At 45.1% G+C, this 22,860-nt stretch overlaps 1 protein-coding gene across 8 annotated transcripts in view; it reads right to left on the reverse strand.

Annotated features, from left to right (window-relative positions):
• Positions 1-21,092, reverse strand: part of FN1 (fibronectin 1) — a 69,952-nt gene extending 48,860 nt beyond the window's left edge. For 4 of the 8 annotated variants that reach the window (XM_083400378.1, XM_083400377.1, XM_083400376.1 and 1 more), the window contains exons 1-10: positions 20,655-21,092; positions 18,144-18,272; positions 16,261-16,398; positions 14,378-14,509; positions 13,077-13,214; positions 9,074-9,232; positions 7,326-7,517; positions 6,646-6,825; positions 2,728-2,904; positions 2,072-2,224 (exon numbers count right to left, since the gene is read on the reverse strand). In XM_083400378.1, coding sequence (XP_083256504.1) covers positions 2,072-2,224; positions 2,728-2,904; positions 6,646-6,825; positions 7,326-7,517; positions 9,074-9,232; positions 13,077-13,214; positions 14,378-14,509; positions 16,261-16,398; positions 18,144-18,272; positions 20,655-21,090 — 1,834 coding nt within the window. In that variant the 5' untranslated portion in view covers positions 21,091-21,092. The remainder of the gene's footprint in view (positions 1-2,071; positions 2,225-2,727; positions 2,905-6,645; positions 6,826-7,325; positions 7,518-9,073; positions 9,233-13,076; positions 13,215-14,377; positions 14,510-16,260; positions 16,399-18,143; positions 18,273-20,654) is intronic. The other 4 variants (XM_083400374.1, XM_083400373.1, XM_083400372.1 and 1 more) reach the window with 1 other exon arrangement.
• Between the last annotated feature and the right edge of the window lie 1,768 nt (positions 21,093-22,860).

Raw genomic sequence — 22,860 nt, forward strand, 5'->3', positions numbered from 1 at the left:
CAATATCGCCCAGCCCTGTTCCCAATTTCTTTACAAAGGTTTGAGGGGGGGATACTGAATTTCATAAAAAGACTGAAAAGCCGACACAATTCAAAATCTTAAAATGTGTTTTGCTTTCCTTCCAACACCAATCCCTCAGGTGTACAGAATAACAACTGGATCGCCTAGTAGCAATAAAAATCAGCTTTAATTCTGAATCACCACTTCAGTGGAGAGCACACAGCAGGGCGAGCACAACTAGAGATCACTCTAAGCCTACCTACACTTTGGGCAACACTAACACAGGGAACTGGGAAGTTACGGAGCTACATAACGAGCCAAAGAAAAATCAGGAACAGACTGTCCCCTATAAATTATATTCCATTTCAGCAGCAGCTGGAAGTTTTCTCTCCACCCTGTTTCTTCTAAACAGTAATCCACTGGTGTGAGGCAAATGCAAGATGATGAAATGTCTGCACTCTCACCTTCTTTTTATTTTTCTTTCAAGCTGTCTAAGCACTTCTCTATCCATAGACTCAGGAACTTTCAGTAGAATTTCCTACCCAGTTTTCCTGTAGATTAGTGATTCCTCCTCATCCAAGGAAGATATCACTGAAGAAGGGAGAGTAGCTCCTTCGGCACATCAGTACCAATCAAACTAATCTGGGAGTGGTGTCTACATGGTACCAAAAGGGTAGATACAGGAGATCCTATACTAAAGCGCCTGAGATTCTGTTTATGCAAATTAGTATGCATGCATTTCATCTGCACATGCTTTATCCCATTTCAAAGGGAATGTATTATATTTACTCAGCAATTCTTTTCTTTTTTCAAGGTCAGAAGTCTGAATGCTGGCTTTGGGCCCCATCCAGCATTGGAGTACAAAGCAGCATTTGAGAAGCCAGAAGATCAGCCTGAGATCTCAAATTGCTTGCGGTGCGTATGGCAAAGCAGCAGAGAAATGAGTGCAGGCCCACTGCCATGCCATATTGTGGAGCTGCTGCAATTTACACCATCCCAGCAGACTGGCAAAGGACCACCAGCGTCACCTAAACTTCCACCCCTTCATGGTGGAGCCAGTTTGGCACTGCCTTGTGCTGACCATCGGATTTCCAAGCCCAGCCTCACGCTCTCCTGTGGGCAACCGCAAGGAGACAAAAATGGTCTGTACCAAGCCTCAAATGCACAAATGGTAAAGAAGGATTCAAGAAGCTTGTGTGTGAGATTTTTGTCTCACAGCAAATGCCTATGTGTCTCTAGCGATTTTCAGGAACTGAAATTTTCCACCAGAGACTACTACACTCCTCATAAGATTTCGCTCAGGAGAGCCTTGCCCATTATTACTCATAGCTGCACTAAATGCCCTGAGTTTTGCAGGGATTCCCTCAATTCCCAATGAAGCCAATGGAATAATGCAATCTAGAAATTAATAAAGAATTAAGAGCGCTTTACCATATCTGAAGAAAAGCAATGACAAACCTAGACAGCATCTTAAAAAGCAGAGACACCACCTTGCCGACAAAGGTCGTATAATTAAAGCTATGATTTTCCCAGTAGTGATGTAGGGAAGTGAGAGCTGGACCATCAAGAAGGCTGATCGCCGAAGAATGGATGCTTTTGAATTCTGGTGCTGGAGGAGACTCTTGAGAGTCCCATGGACTGCAAGAAGATCAAACCTATCAATTCTTAAGGAAATCAGCCCTGGGTGCTCACTGGAAGGACAGATCGTGAAGCTGAGGTGCCAATACTTTGGCCACCGCATGAGAAGACAAGACCCTGGTGTTGGGAAAGATGGAGGGCACAAGGAGAAGGGGACGACAGAGGACAAGATGGTTGGACAGTGTTCTCGAAGCTACCAGCATGAGTTTGACCAAACTGCGGGGGGCAGTGGAAGACAGGAGTGCCTGGCGTGCTCTGGTCCAGGGGGTCACGAAGAGTCGGACACGACTAAACAACAATAACAACAAAATCATATCTGAAGATTACCTACCCCCTTGAACCCACATCACATGACCACTCTAGATTAATCCTTGTCATACAGACTGCAAATGGATGTATCAAGTTGAGCATACAAGCAGAAATGGGAAAATACCTCTAAGCTGAGAATAAGCAATGCAGGTCCACTCTCCACGCCCATTTCCCATACAAGTGCACCTCATCATATGGCCCATGTCATGCTGTTTGTCCCACTGGTCTCCAACACGGTACATGACTCCATCATTGGTGGTACAGATTTCCTCATGAGCTGTTCAAGGAATAATAAAGAGTGAGGTTTGTTTGTTGGGGCCTATGTTTGTGTATGCCATACCTCATATTAAGCAAAGTACAGTGGCAATCTTCTTTTTTGAACAAACAATTTTGTTAAAATGTTTGAACAAATTTTCATTCTGTCTTACTGATTCCATAAGAGTTTTGATATCAATGTGTTTGCTAAAGTTGTAATGTAAAACTATTTCAGCAACGCATATCAAATGAGATTAATTTACATTGGGAGGGGGATGCAATTTGGAATTTACAGCTACTGCTGAAGCTTGAATTAAGAACAAGATGCATTCCCACAAGGTTCTAGATTCCAGAATGGAATATTGGCTGAATATGATTGAGGCTAATATTTATAGACAGCTGCTGAGGCTTAATTAGTGATCTTTCAGCATCATATAGACAAAATTCTTTCACAATCTGCAAAGAATTAGAGCACCAGTCAAACATCTTAGTACTGGACTCTCACTAAATATATGTTCAACATACCTGCCATGGGACAAAATCCAAATTTTTGATCAGCATCATAGTTTGGGGTGGTTCCACACCACTTCATACTGTCTCTCCGTCCCTCAGAAGTGCAGTCAGTGTAATTCTGGTTGTTGTAGAGGAAGGGGAAGTGGCACAGGGCACCATTGGAGTTGCCACCACGTGTCTGAACCAAGACTGCAAGACAGAAATAGCCATTCATGGAAGTGGACATTGCAAAGCCTTATCATGACTTCTTAGCATGACTGCCATTCACAGAGACCCATCTCCATAACATCACAATATCCAGGATAGTGGTGTTTTTGATATGTCACTTTAGAGTATGCAATTTGCTGCAATACAGAGTCTTTGCTCTTAAGAAAGCTTGATTTGAATTCCAGCTCAGCAGGGCATTCCTTACAGAGTCCTAATCCTACTCAAAAAACCTATACAGAGTTACCCTCAACTAAGCACATCCCCCCAATTATTATGTCCATCACTTTATTAGTTATGTGATTAAGTTATGTTCTTTCTGAAGAAAAATTTAATAAAATATTAAAAGAAATTTGTGAGAAGACTTCATGTATCCTCAGATACAGCCTTTGGTTCCAACATAGGGTTGTTGTGAGGGTGAATGGAATAAACTAGCAAAGCATCTAACCAATATGGTCTACACTCTTGTTAAGTTGCAAAAGCAGTCCTCCATCTGTACACAAATGGTTTTCTCAAAAAAAGTTCCTGGCAAATGTGAAAACCAAACTCTGCTCTCAAGAGTTGAAGCCAGATATGACTCCTGTGCACCCAAAAATTGTGAATCTAATACAGTCATCATTTTCATTCCCTGATGCTTCAGAAATGCAGTTGATCCTCAGGCTTTTTTTTAAACAAGGCCTCATCTATGCTCTAATCCAGAGACTGGGTGGGAAAGATCAAGACACATCGCTGGAGCACTGGAAAACCAGAGCAGAAGATGTGCACTAAGAGACATCTCTCTGCTCTTTTAATTTTTGAATTTTTCAAATTTTACAAAACATCAAAAGGAAAAAAAAGCAAAGCACATATCCTTTGACTTCCCTCCTACCCCTATTTTAAGTTGGAGGCAATGGGAGGTCTTAACTCACTGACTTTACAGCTTCATCATAGTGCAGAAGTAGCTGCTAGGGCAGGGCAGGGACAAATTTACTCAAATTCTGGAAAATCAGTGGGATGGTGGGCAGATTGCCTGAGAGCAGAACCACTCTCTAAGCCTTTAAATAAGATCTTAACCTATATCCCTAATTACAACCCAATGGTTTAAAATAGTCAGTAAGACTAGGCAGATGCTTCTGTGGTTCTATTTTAATTATTCTTTCCCCTCTTCCATGTGGACCTTTACAAGGCAACATTATAATCAATGCCACTCCCAGTTGCTAAAGGAAGCTCATTCTTTAAAAAGATCAAAGTGGGATAAAAGTAGGTGCAGCATAAAAGTACTGCCCCAATTTCTGGCCACAGAGTAGGCAGGCACATGAGAACTTGGTTGTATTGAGTCTGGTATGTTGTTGTTAGCAGCTGTTGTTACTTTTGGAAATGAAAGTAATGAATGAACATTAAGTAAACAAAGGAATGAAACACAGAAATGATGGGGCAGCAGCGCTTACCTGACCGCTGGTTGGCTGTATTGCTGCTGCTTGCTGAGATGGAGGTTGAGGAGGAAGACCCAATTGCACTGGTGGAAGCACTGGACTGGTTTCGCTGGTGCATTTGCACCATGCCAGTCTTGCCTGCTACCTCACTCCTCTCCCTGCCAGTAAGCAGCTGACCACTGGTCCTGTCAGTCTTGCGTGCAACCAGCTATTGCACTTCTTGTTACTAGAAAGCATCACCTGAACTCAAATGCTTCCAGGGTTTTTTATTGCAACTTAAAAGAGCTAGTAATATACTCATTTGAAGTAAGAAGGCAGATTACTAGCGATCCAAAGTAATTATTAGATTATGCACTGGAGAACACATTTTACACAGATCATGACATTACAAACTTTGATTTTGATTAACAATGCAATCCCATCAGTTCTCCCTTTCATGTGATCTTTTAACCAGTGTGCTTATTTATTTATTTATTTATTTATTTATTTATTATTTAGGTATTCTATTCCTTTCCTGCCTTTCCTCCAGGAGCTTAAAGTGATGAATATGGGTCTTCTCCCTGCTTCCTGCCCCTGCACCTTATTCTTACAAACCTGCAAGGCAGTGAGCTGACAAGGTTTCAAGGTCATTCAGAGAGCTTCAGGGTCAAGTGCATAAGTGGTGTCACCAGTGCTAGAGCAATACTCTATAAAAACTTGTGCACCTTGATAGCCTGTAATGGGGGACTGGAAACTGGAAGCTATAGCAAATTACACCAGCTCAGCTGCACTAACAATGGAAATAAAAAATGGAAGACACATTGTGGAGCAGCACCGGCACATTAGCAAACAGGATCAATTAACTGAGAACCCTAAAATCTGGGGAGAAATTCAGATAAGGAGACTCCAGCTGGCATCCTTTATCTGAAGCACTTTAGCACTGGGTGTATTTCTTTCGTATAATGGACAAATGAATTGTTTAAAAGCATGAACATCATTTGGACAGGCAGCTTCTGCCTTGGTATTATAAAGCTAGGAGCTCCACTCCCTGCTGCGCTATTTCGCCTTACAGGCAGATCCCTGCTTTAATGCAAATTTCCCTCCCCGTCTCAGAGGCAAAATGCTTTGGGGTGGGGGTGGGGGGAAGGCCACATAAGACTCAGGTTCTGTTTGCTGCTATATATGGCAACCTGGCTGCAGATTCAGGATCTAAGGAGTGACATCAGAGCATTGCACGGATCATACTCATGAGACATCTTTCCCCTCAGGCCTAATATGGACATAGGACTTAGTGGAATTTGAAAAAAGGAAAAGAAGCCAGTCAGACAACTACAGAGAAAGGGCCCTGGATCAAGGATGCAGAGCTCTATTCCGACTATCAGCTCCACTTCTACCCAATCTCCTTCCCCTACAGGACTAGAAGGAGCAAACTGCCATCATAGGGGCTGGGGTATTCTTTGGGAGGGGAGGGTTGCTGCTGTTGGTCTCTTGTATCTTTACTTTTGAATTTGTTGTGATTTATGCGGAAATTGTTCGGCTTGCTTTTGTATTTGTTAGTGTTTTATTTATTGTTTATAATTACATTTTATGTTGTAGTTATGTAATTTTATGTTGTAAGCTGCCCTGAGCATGGCACGAACAGTGAAAAGGTTGCATGCAAATATACGTAACTGCACATGCACATATATTCTAACTTCACATACTACTCCTTGTGCATTTCCAGAAACCAGCTGATGAGACACAGGGCAGAAGCACATGAGTGAAATTGGAGAGTAATTTCCAAGCATTCCTTAGCCAATCGTTCCTAAGAAGAATTCTCCAACCCAATCTCTGGAAGTGCAGTTTTCCCAAGAAGAAACCAGTTGTGAACCTGAGTGGCGGATTCATTTATTTAGATTTACATTCTCTTCAGACTATGGTCTGAGTGCCAGTAAACTGGTGAGTCATATTACTATTAATTCCAGTCTTATAAAATGGAAACATGCAGAATAAATAACCTGCCTGTGGCTATTTGGCAAGGACAAGAGATTTGAACCTAGGTTTCTGGTGTAGAAAAATATTTTCTCTATGGCACTGAACTGGTTCTATTATGAGGTCATTATGATTCAAATCCTACTTCTCATCCCACTCTACCAACACCCACCAGACTTTTATATTCTGTGTTTCTTGCAGCTGTGTCTTCCTCCATCCTCACAAGTTAGGGGGAAAACAGTCCGTTACTGAATTCAGTGGAGCAATGGCAAATTTCAGTTAATGGGTCCGTGCCTCCGTGGACAGTGCTACCCTCCCAAAACCTTCTTTCTCCCAGGTATGTATTCCTTTTAAAGAATTTTACCATTTTGTTCTGTGCAGAAAGAGTATTTCTTGTCCTGATCGAAGTCTGAGGTTGTGCTGCACCAAAGAGTCCCATCAGTCCGGCCTTCAGAAGTGCAGGAGTAGAAAGTCCTCCCATTATAGGTGAATGGCAAGACACAAGGCTCCCCATTGGCGTTGCCACCGTAGGTTTGGGTCACAGCTTTAGAAACAAAACTTTGCATCATTATCCTATCATCTAATCACAAGTACAATGCAATGTCTTCCTTCACAGTGAGCTTTTTTCTCCTTTTCCCTTTTTCCTGCAGCTTGAAGCTATCACAACTTACTCTACAGCACCATCCAACTGTTGTATTCAATGCTCTTGTATTCTCCTCTTTCTCTGAGGAGAGATGTTGAATGGGGAGACTTGCTTCTCTAAACTATGATCACATTGTAGCAGTAAGTCTTACATGGCGACTTACATGGTGACTCAGGCATAGCAGTCAAAGGAGATCAAAGAAATAAGCAGGGCACCTCAGTACCTTTACATGATCCAGTTGAGTCCTGCTGCGGTCGGTAGCCGTGAAACAGCTAAGGCGTGATCCATTCTCCTAAGGTGCGCCAATCTTGAAAAGACCTACCTCAATCAAACCTAGCCCCTACAGTTAGTCTCAAGTATCCCTAAGTGATAATCTTTTAGGAATTTGAAATGCCTCGTACCTGTTTCCTGGCAGCTGACTCCATTGCCCAGGCAAGTACACAGCATATGCTGGCTGCCCTGTGTCTTCAGCCATTGCATCCCCCAAGAATAGACCATGCCATTGTCAGTCATGCAGTGCCCATAGGGAGTAGGCTGGGACTGAGGTTGGTAGAGCGCCGTTCGCACATCTGTGATGGTAGCAGACGCAGTTCCTTCAGAGGAGAGTGTGATAGCAATTAAACCCTGCAGTTCACATTGCATGAAGCCAGGGCTGTCCCTTGATTAAATCATATTTGCCAGTTAATTATCTCCTTTGAGTCACTTAATCAACCAATTAAAGTTTCATTAAATCTGCAAGATTTGAAATGAGGAAATAAAAGTCATTAACTGTTCAGCCTATTTTGTTTTTAGAACACGTTAAAGAAAAAGTAAAGGCTTCTCCCCAGCATGTGGTATTCAGAGGCTTCTATTTCTGTGACCAACTTCCTTGCTGGAACAGACCAAGGGTTCTTATCTTCTATGTATTTTGGGAAATGGTTTGCTCATTTGTTCTGTGTGTTCAAATGCCTCTCCAGATATATTGCCATGAGGGTTCTCACTTTTCATCAATGTTGGGACCCCGGCTCTTATTCTGAATCAATATGGCGGTCCAAAATGTGACTTTGGCACAATGAGTTCAAAATGTGCCAATTTGGAGACCACTGAAAATATTGTTGCCCAGTTTGGTGGTACAGTTCCAACCTGTGCAAGTCCGGATGCCACTTGAGACATCATTGCCAAACTTGGCACAAGGGTTTCCAAGGAGAAGGAGGTGGTCTTCATCTATGTTTGCAGGCCGGGTGCCATTTTTTAATCAAGCTTGTGGACCAAATGAACCCAAATTAATCATTAGTTCTTCCACCCCTTAAAAATTATTCAGGGCAAGGTCACGTGGTCAGAGTCCTGGGTTGGTGTGGGGGTGTATGTGTGTGCACACAGCCCAAACTCTCACAAATTACACTATCAATTTATAAGTCATCATATGTTTGGGTTTCTTTGAATACCTGGGCCGCTCCAGGAACTCCCTGCTAGTAGTTTATATACAGCATAACAGAGGACAGCCATGGCACCTGAAAAGCCCATAGGCTTTGTAATCTTCCAGCCCCCATCCCCACTCCTGCTACACACAGCCTGCAATTATTAAGAGCACAAGTGCCACTGCCTCCTACTGCTCCTCCCTTCTATACACAATCCCAGCTTAACTGACTTCTTCCCACAAGTAAAGATAAAAGGTAAAGGACCCTGGACTGTTAAGTCCAGTCAAAGGCAACTCTGGGGTGCTGTGCTCATCTCACTTTTCAGGCCGAGGGAGCCGGCATTTGTCCACAGACGGCTTTCCAGGTCATGCGGCCAGCAGGACTAAACCGCTTCTGGTGCAACGGAACACCATGATGAAAGCCAGAGCACACAGAAACACCATTTACTTTCCCATCACCTATTTATCTACTTGCACTGGCGTACTTTTGAACTGCTAGGTTAGAAGCTGGGAGAGAACAATGGAAGCTCACTCCGTCATGGAGATTTGAACTGCCAACCTTCCGATCGGCAAGCCCAAGAGACGCAGTGGTTTAGACCACCCGCATCCCTCTAAGTCCCACAAATAGAACAAGGACTCTTTTGTGAGAGGCTGAGGAAGACGTAGGAAGGAGGCAGGAAAAACAAGCAAATCAGTTACAGCACCAATGTGATGCATTTAGATTTCATGATCATATCCAGGTTGATCACCTACCTATGCCTGTGGTTTGGAGAGATGAATGCCTCTCGCACTTCCATTCCCCTCTGCCATTCCCTGTGCAGATGCACTGAAGTAGATTCCCTCTGTTGTCTTTCTTACTCCAGGTATCTCCAATTCTGTAAGATGTTCTGGTGTCCTGATCATTGCACCTGTCTGTAAAGGAAATGAAAACACACAATGGGGAAATGAAGCCCTTGCCATTTCAGCAGCCCATGTGCTACAGATACCTTGATCCACTTGGACTAGTAAAAACGTTTGATTTTTTTTCCACACAGTCATTGATCTGTCATACAGACAGATTTAATTAAACACCAACAGTCTATTTTAGTTGCCAAAGAATCAAGCGGAATTTATTCTTCTACTACCTTGAAAAATGCACATGCTAGTTAACAATGGATTGAGATAAATCACTATTTTGATTTTGTATTATAGGATTAAAACAGAGAGATGAGTCAGTTACCCAGTGACAGATGTGGATTTTTTATCGAAGCCCATATGAACAACTTCAACAGCCTGCTGCGGTTTGGACAATTATGAGAGGATAAATCCTGCCATCCAGATACACAGGCAACACTCCCAGTAATGGCAAACATATGTATGAGACTATTAAAAATATACCTTAGGGCCAAAGAGGGGCATACTCTGCCACTGGTCATGTACACTGGAAAACATACCTCCTGTGCCCTAGGAAGCAAGTGCCCAAGAAAGATACAAACTGGCCCATCCATTGTTCAGTGAATAAATATTCTGTTCCAATGCTCGCCTTCCTCTACTCTCCTCCTGCCACATGCTGATAGCTTCAAGTCTTTCTCCTGCACACATTACCACACTCACCGCACCTCTCTGTGCAAACACACATCACCATTCATGCAGCTGCTCTCCCTGAAACAAAGTGGCACCAGGAAGTTCCTGCCCACTGTGCCTGACAGCTGAACCCCACCCTTGAGAAATGCAGGGTCATGGGGTGGGCACCCTCTGGAGATACTGGGGCTGGGTAGAAGAAAACCTCTGAATCACTCCAAATGGTTTCTCAGCTGTTGCACTTTGGCCACAAAAACCAACATGTGGGAAATACTTGAGAAAACCATGAGATCAGATTGACAGAATACCATGGCCTGGAAAGGAAGCTGGTCTGTGGTTTTATACACCAAGTTCATGTGTGTGAATGGAATCCTGGGAAAGCACTTTTCAAAACATTCAGAGCTGGGAAACAAGGAAACTTCTGTGGGAATAAAACATGGTGGTTTGTTCTAAGAGGCCTGCTCATTTACAAGATCTCCATCCTTGGGTGGCCAGTGGCTGCATGCTTCATATAAAAGCTTCAATAAAACTAAGCTTTCTAACAGTACATTCCATCGGAAGTATGTTATAATGAGCTCAGTGGGGCTCACTCCCCTGAATTGATGCCTGAATTTGGGGGATCCCCCAAAATGACTACAACAGTGTGGCAAAATGAGAACAGAGGCTGTGTTATTGTGGGTGGTGGAGCAATTCCATAACAACATACAGAAAGGGCTTAAGTCCACAGATATGGTTATCAACATAGACCAGGAATCAAAATGCCAATCAATCCATATAAACAAACCCAATGCCATCTGCAAGCAGCTCTTTCACATGCCGTATAAGGACGGGGTCCATTTTCCAGCCTGCGAGAGATATTCCCTCATCAGCAAACTTTCTGGGGACTACACAGCAGCGGTGGGCTGGCCAGAGGCAAAAATGGACAGTGCAACAGATGTAACCCTTAGTTTTGTACAACAAGCTACATGCCAACCACACAAAGTCAGGCATTTCTACAACTCCTCTACAATCGCTCAGCTTCTCAACCTCCATCCAAGAAATCAAGCGCCATTATCACAGTTAAAGCCAGGCAAAAAAGTGGTCAAAGGCAGCATGGAGCTGGGCCAGTGAGGTATGTGGTCTGGGGAAGTCCCCAAAGCCACATACAGAGGCCCCAAGAGCCACCCTGGGCCTCTGAGCCAGAGGTTCCTCATGCCTGCTATATAAGCCCAAGAATTTGCCTGCCTACAAGGAACAGTCACTGCCTACTCCGTAGGGCTATTGAGATAATCTATGGGGCAACACTGTAAAGCCTGTGATTATTAGCAAAGATGGATCTACCATTTGTATTGAATCCATTGTTTCCATTTTAGATTTGTAGAAGATGCTTCATTAACTTTCAGAAAGATACTGAAACTTTCTGTTCTCTCCTACAGTAAACTGTAGGAGAGAAATCATGATAGACAAATCATGTCATGGAACAAATTGTATCAATGTCAAATAATTGGATCATGTCTTTTTACTGGCACTTGCAAACATTATACCTCCTGGTCTTCCCCATTTGGTAATGCATATGTATTGTCACCACAAGTCAGACTGCAATTACAAATGAAAGGTTGTCTTCCAGGGCTTTAAAGTTTAATCTCATATGAACGTAAAACCGAAGACGACTCCTGAAGGACCAGGTCAATGGCCCATCTAGTCCAGCATCCTGGTCTCACCGTGGCCCACCAGATGCCTGAGGGGAACCTACAAGCAGGACCTGAGGAGAAGAGCACTCTTCCCACCTGTGGTTTCCGGCAACTGGTATTCAGAAGCATTACTGCCATGGAGGCAGAGCAAACATACTTTGAGCGTTTGGGCATTATTAACTATTGTTTATGCTAGTAAAAAGCCATGACTTTGCCTCACCAATTAAAAACTAAAAGAAGATATCACAATGTTTAGGAGACCAGATGTTTCCAAAGTCAGATTATATGGGTTTTAAATTCAGTCAGTGATCTCACTTTGAGTGGATTTTTTTTAAAGGAAAAAAAAGAAAAATATGGAAGCTTTTCTTGTAAACATTTCACCGGTTCAAACTCCAGAATAAAAATGCTTCCTATGTATGCCAATGGCTCCATCACCTATACATGGGATTCCCCCCACCTCACAGTAACTGCTCCATTTCAGAGCTGTTAATACAGAGGACTGCATATCTACAATGCTTGAGTACAGGCAGTTCACTGTTTTGGTTATCTTTCAAATTCCAGTTCTAATCACAATGTGTCCTCAGATAAGTTAACTTAAGTAACTGCATGGAAGGAAAAGTACCCATTCCCTCAGTCCTCAACCTACCCCACACTGTTTAGGAGGCCCCCTCACCACCACCACCACGTGGAACAGGTCCTGGGGAAGAGGGACACAGGTGGCTGGTGCAGAGAAAGGCCAGGAAACTTTCCTTCAATGAACTTCCTCACTCTAAATTATTCTAGGCTCCAAGGCAGCGCCTTCCTAGTAAATTCCAATGAAGACAAAACCACAATTTCCAACCAATGGTTTTCTGTAGATACTTTTAAGTTTGTGGCAAAAATAATTGATGCAGCACTAAATTATCTGTCGGTAATTCTGAGTGTATCTGGGAAACAGAATTAAGAGAACACTCTAGCTGATTCTGAAGATCACAAGTATATCTCCAGTTTCTCTAAAAGAGAAAGGACTGGTTACAGCTTTCCTGATCAAATTTTACAATATTCCTAGAATGGGAAAACTTTTCCCAGCATGAAGTACAAGACCAAAGTGCGAGCAGGAAAATTACCCTGAGGACAATTACAGCGTGAATGAAAGGTGTTACATCAAAAGATAAAGCATGATTAGCACTTCATCCACAGACTGATGTACACTTAAGAGCCACAGGACACAGCAGGACACATGGTAAACATGCACAAGATTGCACTGGTGTAGCACAATCCTACTCAGCTTTAGAAGCAAGCCCCAGTATGTTCAATATGGCTTACTCCCAAGTAAGTGTGTGCTTAGTCTTGCAGCCTGTGCATTCCACTTAATACTTTACAGCAGGTATGGAGGACCTCCACACCTTTGCCCCCCCCCCCAAATACTGCTGGACTACAACTCCCATCTTCCCTACTGGCCATGCTGTTCAGAGCTAATGGGAGCTGGACTACCACAAAAATCATACTGGTGGATGGCCATCGTTCTGCCTTAAGGTGATACTTACTTCTGGAAGTGCAGGTAATGCGTCCACTGCCTTCTCCTAAGCAAGTACAATCCACCATCATCCATCCCTGATAGGGCTTCTCCCAGATCTCTCCAACAACATAGGAAGTCCCAGCAGAATTATCGTAGCACCGCTCAGCTACAGAAAAATATTTGTGAAAGATACTTTGGTTATTAAAGTTCTTCAGTCAAAAGATGAAACAAGATTTCTTAATTGAGGAGGGGAAGGAGAAATTGCTTCAATTATCTCCTTCCAAACTGCACTAATAGGTGAAGTGAAAAAACAGCATGTGGATATCTAGAAAATATGTCAAACATGAGGCCCAGTTCTCACTACAGTGTTCACCTTTCACTTCAGACTTCATGTGCAGGAATCACATGAATGAATCCTTTTCCATGCAAAGAAAAAGTAATGCTCTGAAGTAGCTTGAATGCTATATTCATTTTCTATGTGGCAGGAATTGTTTCGTATTCGAGAACATTCAATCATGACTCTCCCCAGATTCAGGATGACCGCCTGAGTGAGAAATAGGCCCAATTGCCATACCAGCTACATTAAGTGATTTCCATATATAACAGCCTAAGGATGTTAGAACATACTCAAAGCAATAAAATAGGGAGGAGAAATAGATACCGTATTTTTTGCCCTATAGGATGCACCGGCCCATAGGACACACTTATTGGGGGGGGGGGATAAAGGGGAAAAAATTCGCTTTCCTGGCTTCGTTTTTAGCCTTGGGGCTGGAGGTCCAGGAGCAAAGGCAAGGTTGCACAACCTCACCATCGCTCTCGGAGCTTGCAGGGCAGGGGGCGGGGGAAGCCCAAGCTTCCCCAGCCCCCAGAAGGGGTCCGAGAGCAATGGCGAAGCTGCGCGCAACTTCCCCATCACTCTCGGAGCAGGTGGCGGGGGAAGCCCGAGCTTCCCCCGACCCCAACCCCCAGAATGGGTCGGAGAGCTTGCCGGGCTGGGGGGATAGCTTCCTGAAGCCTGGAGAGGGAGAGGGGTCGGTGCGCACCGATGCCTCTCACTCTCAAGGCTTCAGCGAAAGCCTGCATTCGCCCCAAAGGACGCACAGACATTTCCCCTTCATTTTTGGAGGGGGAAAAGTGCATCCTATAGGGCGAAAAATACGGTATGTGTGTATACACACACATTTATCTTTGAAAGAAAGTATCCTGTCAAAGAATCAAGAGGCCAACATCTACCTCAAACCATTGCCATAAAGAGCTTTGTTTACTGAATCTGAAGCACCTGCAGATCCATATTTGATATCTCAGGAACAAACATAAGCCAATACATACCAACTGGTTTGCAAGTCCATTCACCCTTCCCGTTGCCAAGACACACGCATTCCAACATGTAGCCCCCTGTCTCATGAGGCCTTCTCCAGGTATCCCCAATCTTGTAAGACTGACCTCCTTCATGACAGCGATCTGTAAAAATTGCACATAGAATTAGACAGAACTCCTTTATACCAAGACACTGGATTGCTCCATCCAGTCCAGCATTGTCTACTCTGCCTAGTGGCAACTCTCCAAGTTTCTAGGCAATTATGTTTTCCAACCTTGCTACCCAAGACCTTTCTAATAAGTTCTGCATGCAAAGCACATGCAGGGGCAGAGGAAGGGGGTGCAGTGGGGGTGGACCGCTCCGGGTGTCTTCGCTGAGGGGGGTGACATTAGCACGCCGCCCGCCCGCAACTCCCAAGCCTACCCCAAGCCATTGGGAGAAGGGGGAACTGCGCCACTTTGCCGGCGGCATTCCCCCCTTCCCCCTTCGTTCTGAAAGCTGGGGGAGGCTTGGGAGTCACGGGCGGGCGGCCCCTGGCTGCAGAGTGCTCCGTGCACCCAAGCGGCTATCCCATGCCTGGGAGGGCACCCTCCACACCACGCCCCCCTTGGGATCACGCCTGCCCTGGGCAGTGTGGGCATATGCTCCACCGCTGAGCACATGCCCTACCATTGAAATACGGCTCCTCCCCATAGATGAGCAGAAGCATCGCTGACTCCCTAGAATCCTGTATCCAATTCAGTTGCCCTGCAGGCCAGTGTGAGGTGTTATATAAAGCAGCCATTTTCCTCAACAGTCCTACCAGGCAGTCCTTCTTAGAGGAACAGTCTGAGCTCTTTTCCAAAATGGGCAACAGAAATAAGCATCACTTAACTTGAAAAAATGTCTAATGACCACAACTTGGCAAATTCCTGTAATATCAGAAATGTCTTATGTTCCAATCTGGAAAACCTTACATTTGTAGCAGAGATTGCTGCGTTGCCAATTAACACTGCAGGTTCTTTAAAGGATCTTTGGTAGACAATATGTAAAGGGGGAACAAACAGCAACAACAAAAAACCCTCAAACAGTAAACCTTCTTAAACAGCAATAAAAGCCCTCTTACACTGAGAAATGACCCCAAAGAAACTATTCCCCCACAGGTATTCCCCCACATACAACACCCAGTTCAATTGTATGGAGTGTTTGGTCCGTCATCCTCTCAGATCACGTTGCCCTGCACCATTCGTACCTGCCCCAACCAGGCCGATTGGGGCTCCCAATCTGGGCACTCCAGCCCCAGTTGGGCCACCCTCTAGGGCAGGAGCGCTCCTGCGAGGACTCACAGGAAGGGTTGACTGCACAAGGCCAAACCTACACCTCCTCAATCTTCTTGCACATTTTCTACTACAGATAACCTCTCTGCTCTTGGTTTTTTTATGCATGTTACTTTACAGTGAAATTTATGGTTCAAATTCTTTGCACCAAATGGAAATAAAAGCTAATCATTTGATAGAAAGAATACCTATAAGTGTCCACTAAAAAGAAATAATTGACTCAAGAAATATTTTCTTTTATGCATATCAACAAATAAAAACACTTATTCATAAAGTTTGCATGTTATAAAGGCAAGTTGCTTCTCTTTACATAGTAGTTATAATTATTCTGATATTGGGGTAGACAATGGAAACCTTGTGGCTTCTCTATAGCATTCACATGCTAAGTTTCTAACTGAACTGTGAATTCCTCCACTGAGAAAATTCCTTACAGACTTGTGACATTGTTTGCTATTCCTGCAATTTGGTGGTGGGCAATGGTGGACTTCTGTAATGCCCCAACAGTGTCAGTAAATGTCTTGAGCACATGAGACATTTGCCTTTGAGCACCTAGGCACCTCTCCATCTCCAATACGTACTTGCAATAGTGCAGCTGATTCTACCGCGGCCAGCCCCAATGCAAGTACAGTCCCAGATCATGGAGTCCTTCGGGCGTTCGTAAGTCTCCCCGACTCGATATGTAGCTCCAGTGTATTTGTCAAAGCAGGTTTCTTCCGCTGAGTGGGAAGGAAAGAGTAGGTCACCATAGCAGAATATGTAGCACGCAGGTTCTAATCCCCCTCCCCAACCATTCAAATTGTCATGCATAGAGGGATCAGGGGGTGGTGACTGGGTCACCTAGGAGGTGAGGCAGGCAGAAAAGTCTCTGGCTGCACTTGGCTCAGCTTCTTAGATCCTAGAGGGCCTAAGACAGAAAGAGCAAAAGAAGGGAAACACACAAGTTGGGTCAGAGAAGGCAACCTGAATGGTGGAGCGAAAGGGAAGGGTCTTGAGAGGGAAGGAAAACAGGAAGGGACTGGGTAGAGATCAAAGCAGAGCCCACCCAGAAGTGAAGTTCACATCTTGATTTGAATGACTCAGCCCAATAGTCCCACCTCAGGTCCCTCGTGGCATAAGATGCCATCTCATAGACTAGGAGTCCTTCTTTCCTCATGGCATTCCTCATTGCCATGGTTTGTACTGTCCTGGTTGCTCTTAAAAAGGGCATAGCCATCACTCCATTTGGGAGAGCTTCTTGATCTCCAGCTAATCTGCTTTCTGCCTGTAGCTAATATGCATGCTGCCCCTCAACTTCCCCTTCCTTGCCAATCTTATCCCCAAAATAAAAAAGCCTGACTCAGTTAGCTTTAACACATTGCCATCTATTCCACACTGTGTGCACCCCCCACAAGTTCCTTCTAGTTTAATACTATAATTTCAAGTGCCCTTCTGCACATGGTGTAACCAAAGCACCTGGCACCTGCATTCCTAAGAGGAACCCAGCTGGATCAGACCAAGAGTTTGCTGCTCCAGAACCCCGTTTCTCTCCATGTCCAGTCAGAAGCTTCCAAGAAGCTGTCCAAAATCTTCTGAATCTGGAGGCTCAATTTAGTGATTGCAGATATTAGCCACTAATAGACTTGTCTTTCCTTCCCCTTTAAAGCCAAGTAAGCTAACCCACACATTTAAGGCAAAGGTGGCACCAACACCAACTCCTGGAGAGTGCCTGCCCATCCCCACAAAGCTTTCTCTGCAACTGAGTGCTAAGCATTTCCAGGCTACTCTTCTGGAGACTCCTCAGACAATGAGGCCCAAAATGTTCTGTGTGCCCTAGAACATCTTCTGCAGCCCTTGCTGAGAGCAATAGGGAAAGGAACATTCTCTGTTGACCACGTAAAGATTCCCTGGCAGACACATCATTGTAAGAGAGGGTTTGCTGCCTGTAGTTTGTTTGAAAATCGCTTCACTAGCAGCAGTGCAGGGCACAAAATGGTACAGTGGTTGGCCGGAAGACTTCCACATGACAATAGACAGGGGAAGCAAAGGTACACTCACTTAGGGTTGTCATACTTCAAAAAGTAAAAACGAAGACACCCCCCCCCCAAATTGTTGAGCTTTCTTTTATGAAAACGCAAAAAACCCACGATTTTCCAACTGACTTGCCTAAGATCCAGGACAAAGTGCCACCTTGCCTTTCAGAATTTTCCCCGGACATCAATTCCGCCTTTGAACTCCCAGTAATGTCTGGGAAAATCCGGATGTATGGCAGTCCTACACTCAGAGGTATCAAAGCCAAACAAGGTTGTGGGGAGGATAGTCAAGAAGTAAAATGAGTTAAGAACAGGCTACCTTTAAAGATACTTTCAGACAAAGTAGCTCTGTTTATCTCAACATCTTTTGTTTTGAAAAAATGTCTAGTTTCCCCAGAATATTGTTTTTGTAGGAGTGGCGGTGGTAGTAGTAATAGCAATCTTCTGCTTACCCTCTGGCTTGCTTTCGCAGTTGAACCCTCTGCTCCCTCCATAACAGGTACAGACCAGAATTTTCCCCAGGTAAATGCGCTCCCATTGCTGGTTTATCTGATAGTGCTGCCCATTATCATAGCAGCCAGCTGAAAAAGAAAGAGGAGTCTTCAATTACATTCATTTGTCTGGACCACAAATGGTTCCCCAAGCAAGGGGGAGATGTATGTGCAGGGGGGTGGGGTGGATCTGAGCTTTGGCATGCATGGAATATACATTAGCTCCAGAGGCTGCATTCCTTTTGCATCCTGAAACCTCAGTAAGAGGATGAAGGTTTTTAGGTGCATGATAATCAGCGCTCGGCTTGAATTCAAAACGATTTTGTCTGTCTCTTTTCCACCATGTTTCAAAATGAACCACGGGAGGTTTCAAATTCTGAAGCAATGCATTAACAGATGGAAAAGATTGCTCAGCTAGGAGGCCTAGTCCAAATTTTCATGCAAGACAATGGAAAGACCCCAGTGCATTTGGACAAAACTCTGACTCTCTCTCTTAGGCAGGCGTGTCTTTGCCAAGACACAGCACAGTCTTCCAGTTCCAAGCATTTTCCTCACTTATAGTTTTACATTAAAAGCACTGACACTTCCCAGGGTAGAGTGACACTTTTTTCAAATAACTTTTATTAAAATGAAAAACAAATGTTACATCCTGCATTTAACTCGTAAAACATAATTTGTGGCATTCTAACAAACTCGCTGCAGTAAAGGCTGCTTTTCTAAGCAGAAAAAGAAGAAAATCCATAAGGAACAATTATTTGATTTCTGAGGGAAGCCGGATATTACAGATATTTAGGCCTATCAACTAAACAGCGTGGATACAGTGGTACCTCGCGTTAAGAACTTAATTCGTTCTGGAGGTCTGTTCTTAACCTGAAACTGTTCTTAACCTGAGGTACCACTTTAGCTAATGGGGCCTCCCGCCACCACCACGTGATTTCTGTTCTCATCCTGAAGCAAAGTTCTTAACCCGAGGTACTATTTCTGGGTTAGCGGAGTCTGTAACCTGTAGCATCTGTAACCTGAGGTACCACTGTAGTTACTTTCCATTTCTTGCAGAAACACTGTTTGGTTGAGCAGCTGCTGACTTTGGTTCTTGAAAGTTCTGGACATTTGCCCCACAGACCAACACACCTGCAGTGGACCCTTATCTTTGAGGAAGTAACCTTGCTTAGTGTCCTTTCATGAGAAAACAGACCCAAACAGATATTTATGGATTTCACAGTGGCCTCTCTTCTCTCTAAGCATTTATCACTGTGTAGTCCAATAGCTTTATGGGCTGCATGAGTAGTTGGGTTAAGCTCCTAGATAGCTTGGAGCCTTTATTTAGCCATCTACTGTCCTGTTTAATTGTTGTAGCAAATAATTAATATGCACTCTTGTCTTCAGGAAGTGTGTGAATTTTAAAAATGGGAAACTTGAGTTAAATCAACACAGTGCAAATCTAAACATGTTTACTCAGAGACTCCCTTTAAGATCAATGATATTTAACTTTAGCTTTCTGGCTTAAGTGGACCTGGGTCTTGTCACGGCCTGGATGGGAGCCTGTCTGCAAGCCCTGTGAGGTTATGGGTAAATTCTATGCACCCTATTTCCCTAGAACGAGTATTTCATGTTTAACAGACTGGAGTGCCAGAAAACATTCCCCTCACATCCACCTCCTCGAAAGCTTTCTCTCCCACTTCTGATGGTTTTAAGTAGAAGGACTTTGGCAAATGTCTCAGTTCTTTAGGCAGAAGCAAATATTTCAGGATTCTGAAACCCCATGTGTTGAATAGTGCACACACACACACCGCACAATTACTGTTAAAGTACTAAGAAAACAGGTAGGGAGTTGGGCAAGAGTACCCTTCCCCGACCTGCTGCCCTCCAGATGTTTCAGACTGCAAGGGGACTTTTAGTCCCAAACATTTCGAGAGCACAAGGTTGGGGGGAGGGCTGAGGGAGAGGAACAGGAAGACTTCCAGATCAATTCACACCTCTGCCCAAAGCACAATAGGATTGCCAGATGTCTCTTCTCTGAAAGGACCCTCCATTATTCAGCAACACCCCAAACACTACCGATTTTTTTAAAAAAGCCAGAACCCCATGCAAGGTACTGGATGAGTCTTGCTTGAGACACTAAACATCAGGATTTAATTACTTTTTTAAAACAACAGCGCCAACTAATACTGCAATTCAGTGAGTTCACTGGAGCTCACTCCCAGGTAATCCGTTTGCAAGTTTACAGCGCTCAATAGGCGGGTGAGATAAGGAGCTTTGCGAGCGCATTTGGCACAGGCAGACTTCCTGTGCTCTCCCGAGTTTCTCAAACCCTTCGGGAGACACGGGTGTAAAACAGAGAGACCCTCGGAGGAGTTTCTGCCTCCTTCACCCGCCTCAAATTTGGAGGGTTCCTGGGATCTGCATGCAGCGGGCTCTACCCTGCCCCCCCCCCCGAACTTGGCTTTCTCTCGCTCCCCTCGGAGCACTCACGCTTGCTCTGGCTGGCCGGCACCGGGGGCTGGACGATGTGCTGGGCTTGCCGGCGGGTCTTCTCGGCCGGGACCTTGGCGCCCTCGACTCCGGCCCCCAAGGAGAGGCTCAGCAGCACCAGAAGCAGCCGGCGGGACGGACTGCCGGGCATCTTCGCGATCTGATCGGGGGGAGCAGAGCGGACTTCGGAGAAAGCGCCTCTTCCTTGCGCGCTGGGGGGGGGGGGCACCTTGCTGCTCGCCCCTCTTGCTGCTCCGGCTGCCTCTTGCTCCTTTGCGGGTGCGCGCTGGGTCCCGGCGGGCTTATATGGAGCTCCTGGCGCCGGAGACCCCGCGCGGGGGGGGGGGGCGGGGAGGGGCGCCGGGACACCCCTTTGGAACGGCCAGCCGCTCGCTGATTGGCCCGGGCCGGCGGGTGACGTCGTGGGGAGTTGCATTCCAGGGCGAACAAAAGACGCGGCTGGCGGGCGGGCGGGGGGCGAAGTCGAGTTGGGGGGCCGGGGGGGGGGCACCCTCGCCAGATCGCCGCCCGCAGCCCCGCCCCAGGGATCTCCAGCATCAAAGCCGCCCAGGTGGGGGGGGGGCAGAGCACAACCTGAAGCAGCGGGGCACTGCAAGACATTGTGGCACCTGAGCCGGACCCCCCCAAGTGCCCTTTCCCCCCACACTTTGCCCGGTCCGGGAAAAGGGCTGAGAGCAGATCCGCCTCCGGAACAGGAGAGGAGCAGATCGGCCGCCTTGCCCCCAGCCAGACCATTGGGTCCATCGAGCTCGGTGCCGCGGACACGGGCTGGCAGCAGGGGCTCGGCGGGGTTGGGGACCAGGAGATGCCGGAGATGAACCCCACGACCCTGTGCTGGCAAGGCAGGAGCTGCGGGGCTTCCCCTAGAAACCCCGCCCCCCGCCTTGCACAACCCCGCCCAAGCATTGCGAATTAGGGTTGCCCTGCGCCCGGGATTTCCCGGACACAGACGGAAATCGGCCGTCGGAAACAGTGTTTGGGTGGGAATCGGGTTTTTTATGTCCGTGAAAATGTGGGTGTATGGCAACCTATGCCAGGAGTGTCGATTTTGACGAATGTCATTAAAAATAGCTCGAAAACGTTTCTATTTTTCTACATTTTTCAAGAAAGCAAACTCTGGGCGAAACTTTAAAAAGCTCAAAAGCTTTTACTGGTCCAGTTCATCTCAAAAGTAATATACAAGCTTATGAGTTGCACAGGTAGAATGCCCACAAAGCAACAGAGAAACAAGCAGCACTCCTCCTTAAGTTTCTTTCCATGTTACTTTGCATTCTCCTAATAAACTCAAAACCAGATCAACTTCAGAACTTCATTGACTACTTTGACAATATTGTTGAAAATGCTCCCACCAAGCAATGTGTATGACACATTTATAATTCATTGCTTTGAGTGGCAATTAATTAATTAATTATAAATTTGGATACAGTCTCTAGTATGTCATTCAGTTTGACATAAGCCTTCTGTCAATGCAACCCTCGCGTCATTTTTATTTTTATCTAATAAATAAGAGAACTGCGAATGTGGTTTGTCCCAAGTCATGCCAGTGAGGGAATGACTGAGAAGTGAACCTCATGATTTGGTTGTAAAATAATTGTCAGAATCCTTTCCAAAATTGTATTTGTTCTAACACAATTATTTCCAGTTGTTTTTGCCAACTGTGCTCTAATTCAAAATAATCTTCAAAATATCTTCAGAAGTAGACATCCAAAACTGGAAATACCTCACATATTCATATTCAGGATTAAATGTTCATTTGCAGAATGGAACCCTTGCTGTCTGGTTGTGTAGTTTTCTGTAAAAAGATGCATAGTTGAACATCTACCCCCACAAAGAAATACTGCTTATACAATTTATTTAAAATATTTGGTTAGTGGCATCTACAAACTCTGAATCTGAAGATCAAGTGTCTTATGGGAAGGCATGTGGAAAGGCTACCAGACGCTGCACCTGCAGGTGTGGATCATAGCCCTCAAGGAAGAGGTGATGTTACAGTCTGCTCATGCAGCCACTTTCTCCCAGAACTGAATTGGGAGGGGGGACGGGCGTTCCGGAGGACTGGCTAGCAGACAATGGAGCTCCATTCATAAATACAGTCAACAGCAGACTGATCTGGCCATGTATATATACCAGACTTTCAACTTGGATACCAGATGGCTAGGAGGTTCAGAACCCATGAATTACCCCA

This window comes from Podarcis tiliguerta (assembly GCF_965153285.1).
Source record: "Podarcis tiliguerta genome assembly, chromosome: 1".
NCBI lineage: Eukaryota > Metazoa > Chordata > Lepidosauria > Squamata > Lacertidae > Podarcis > Podarcis tiliguerta.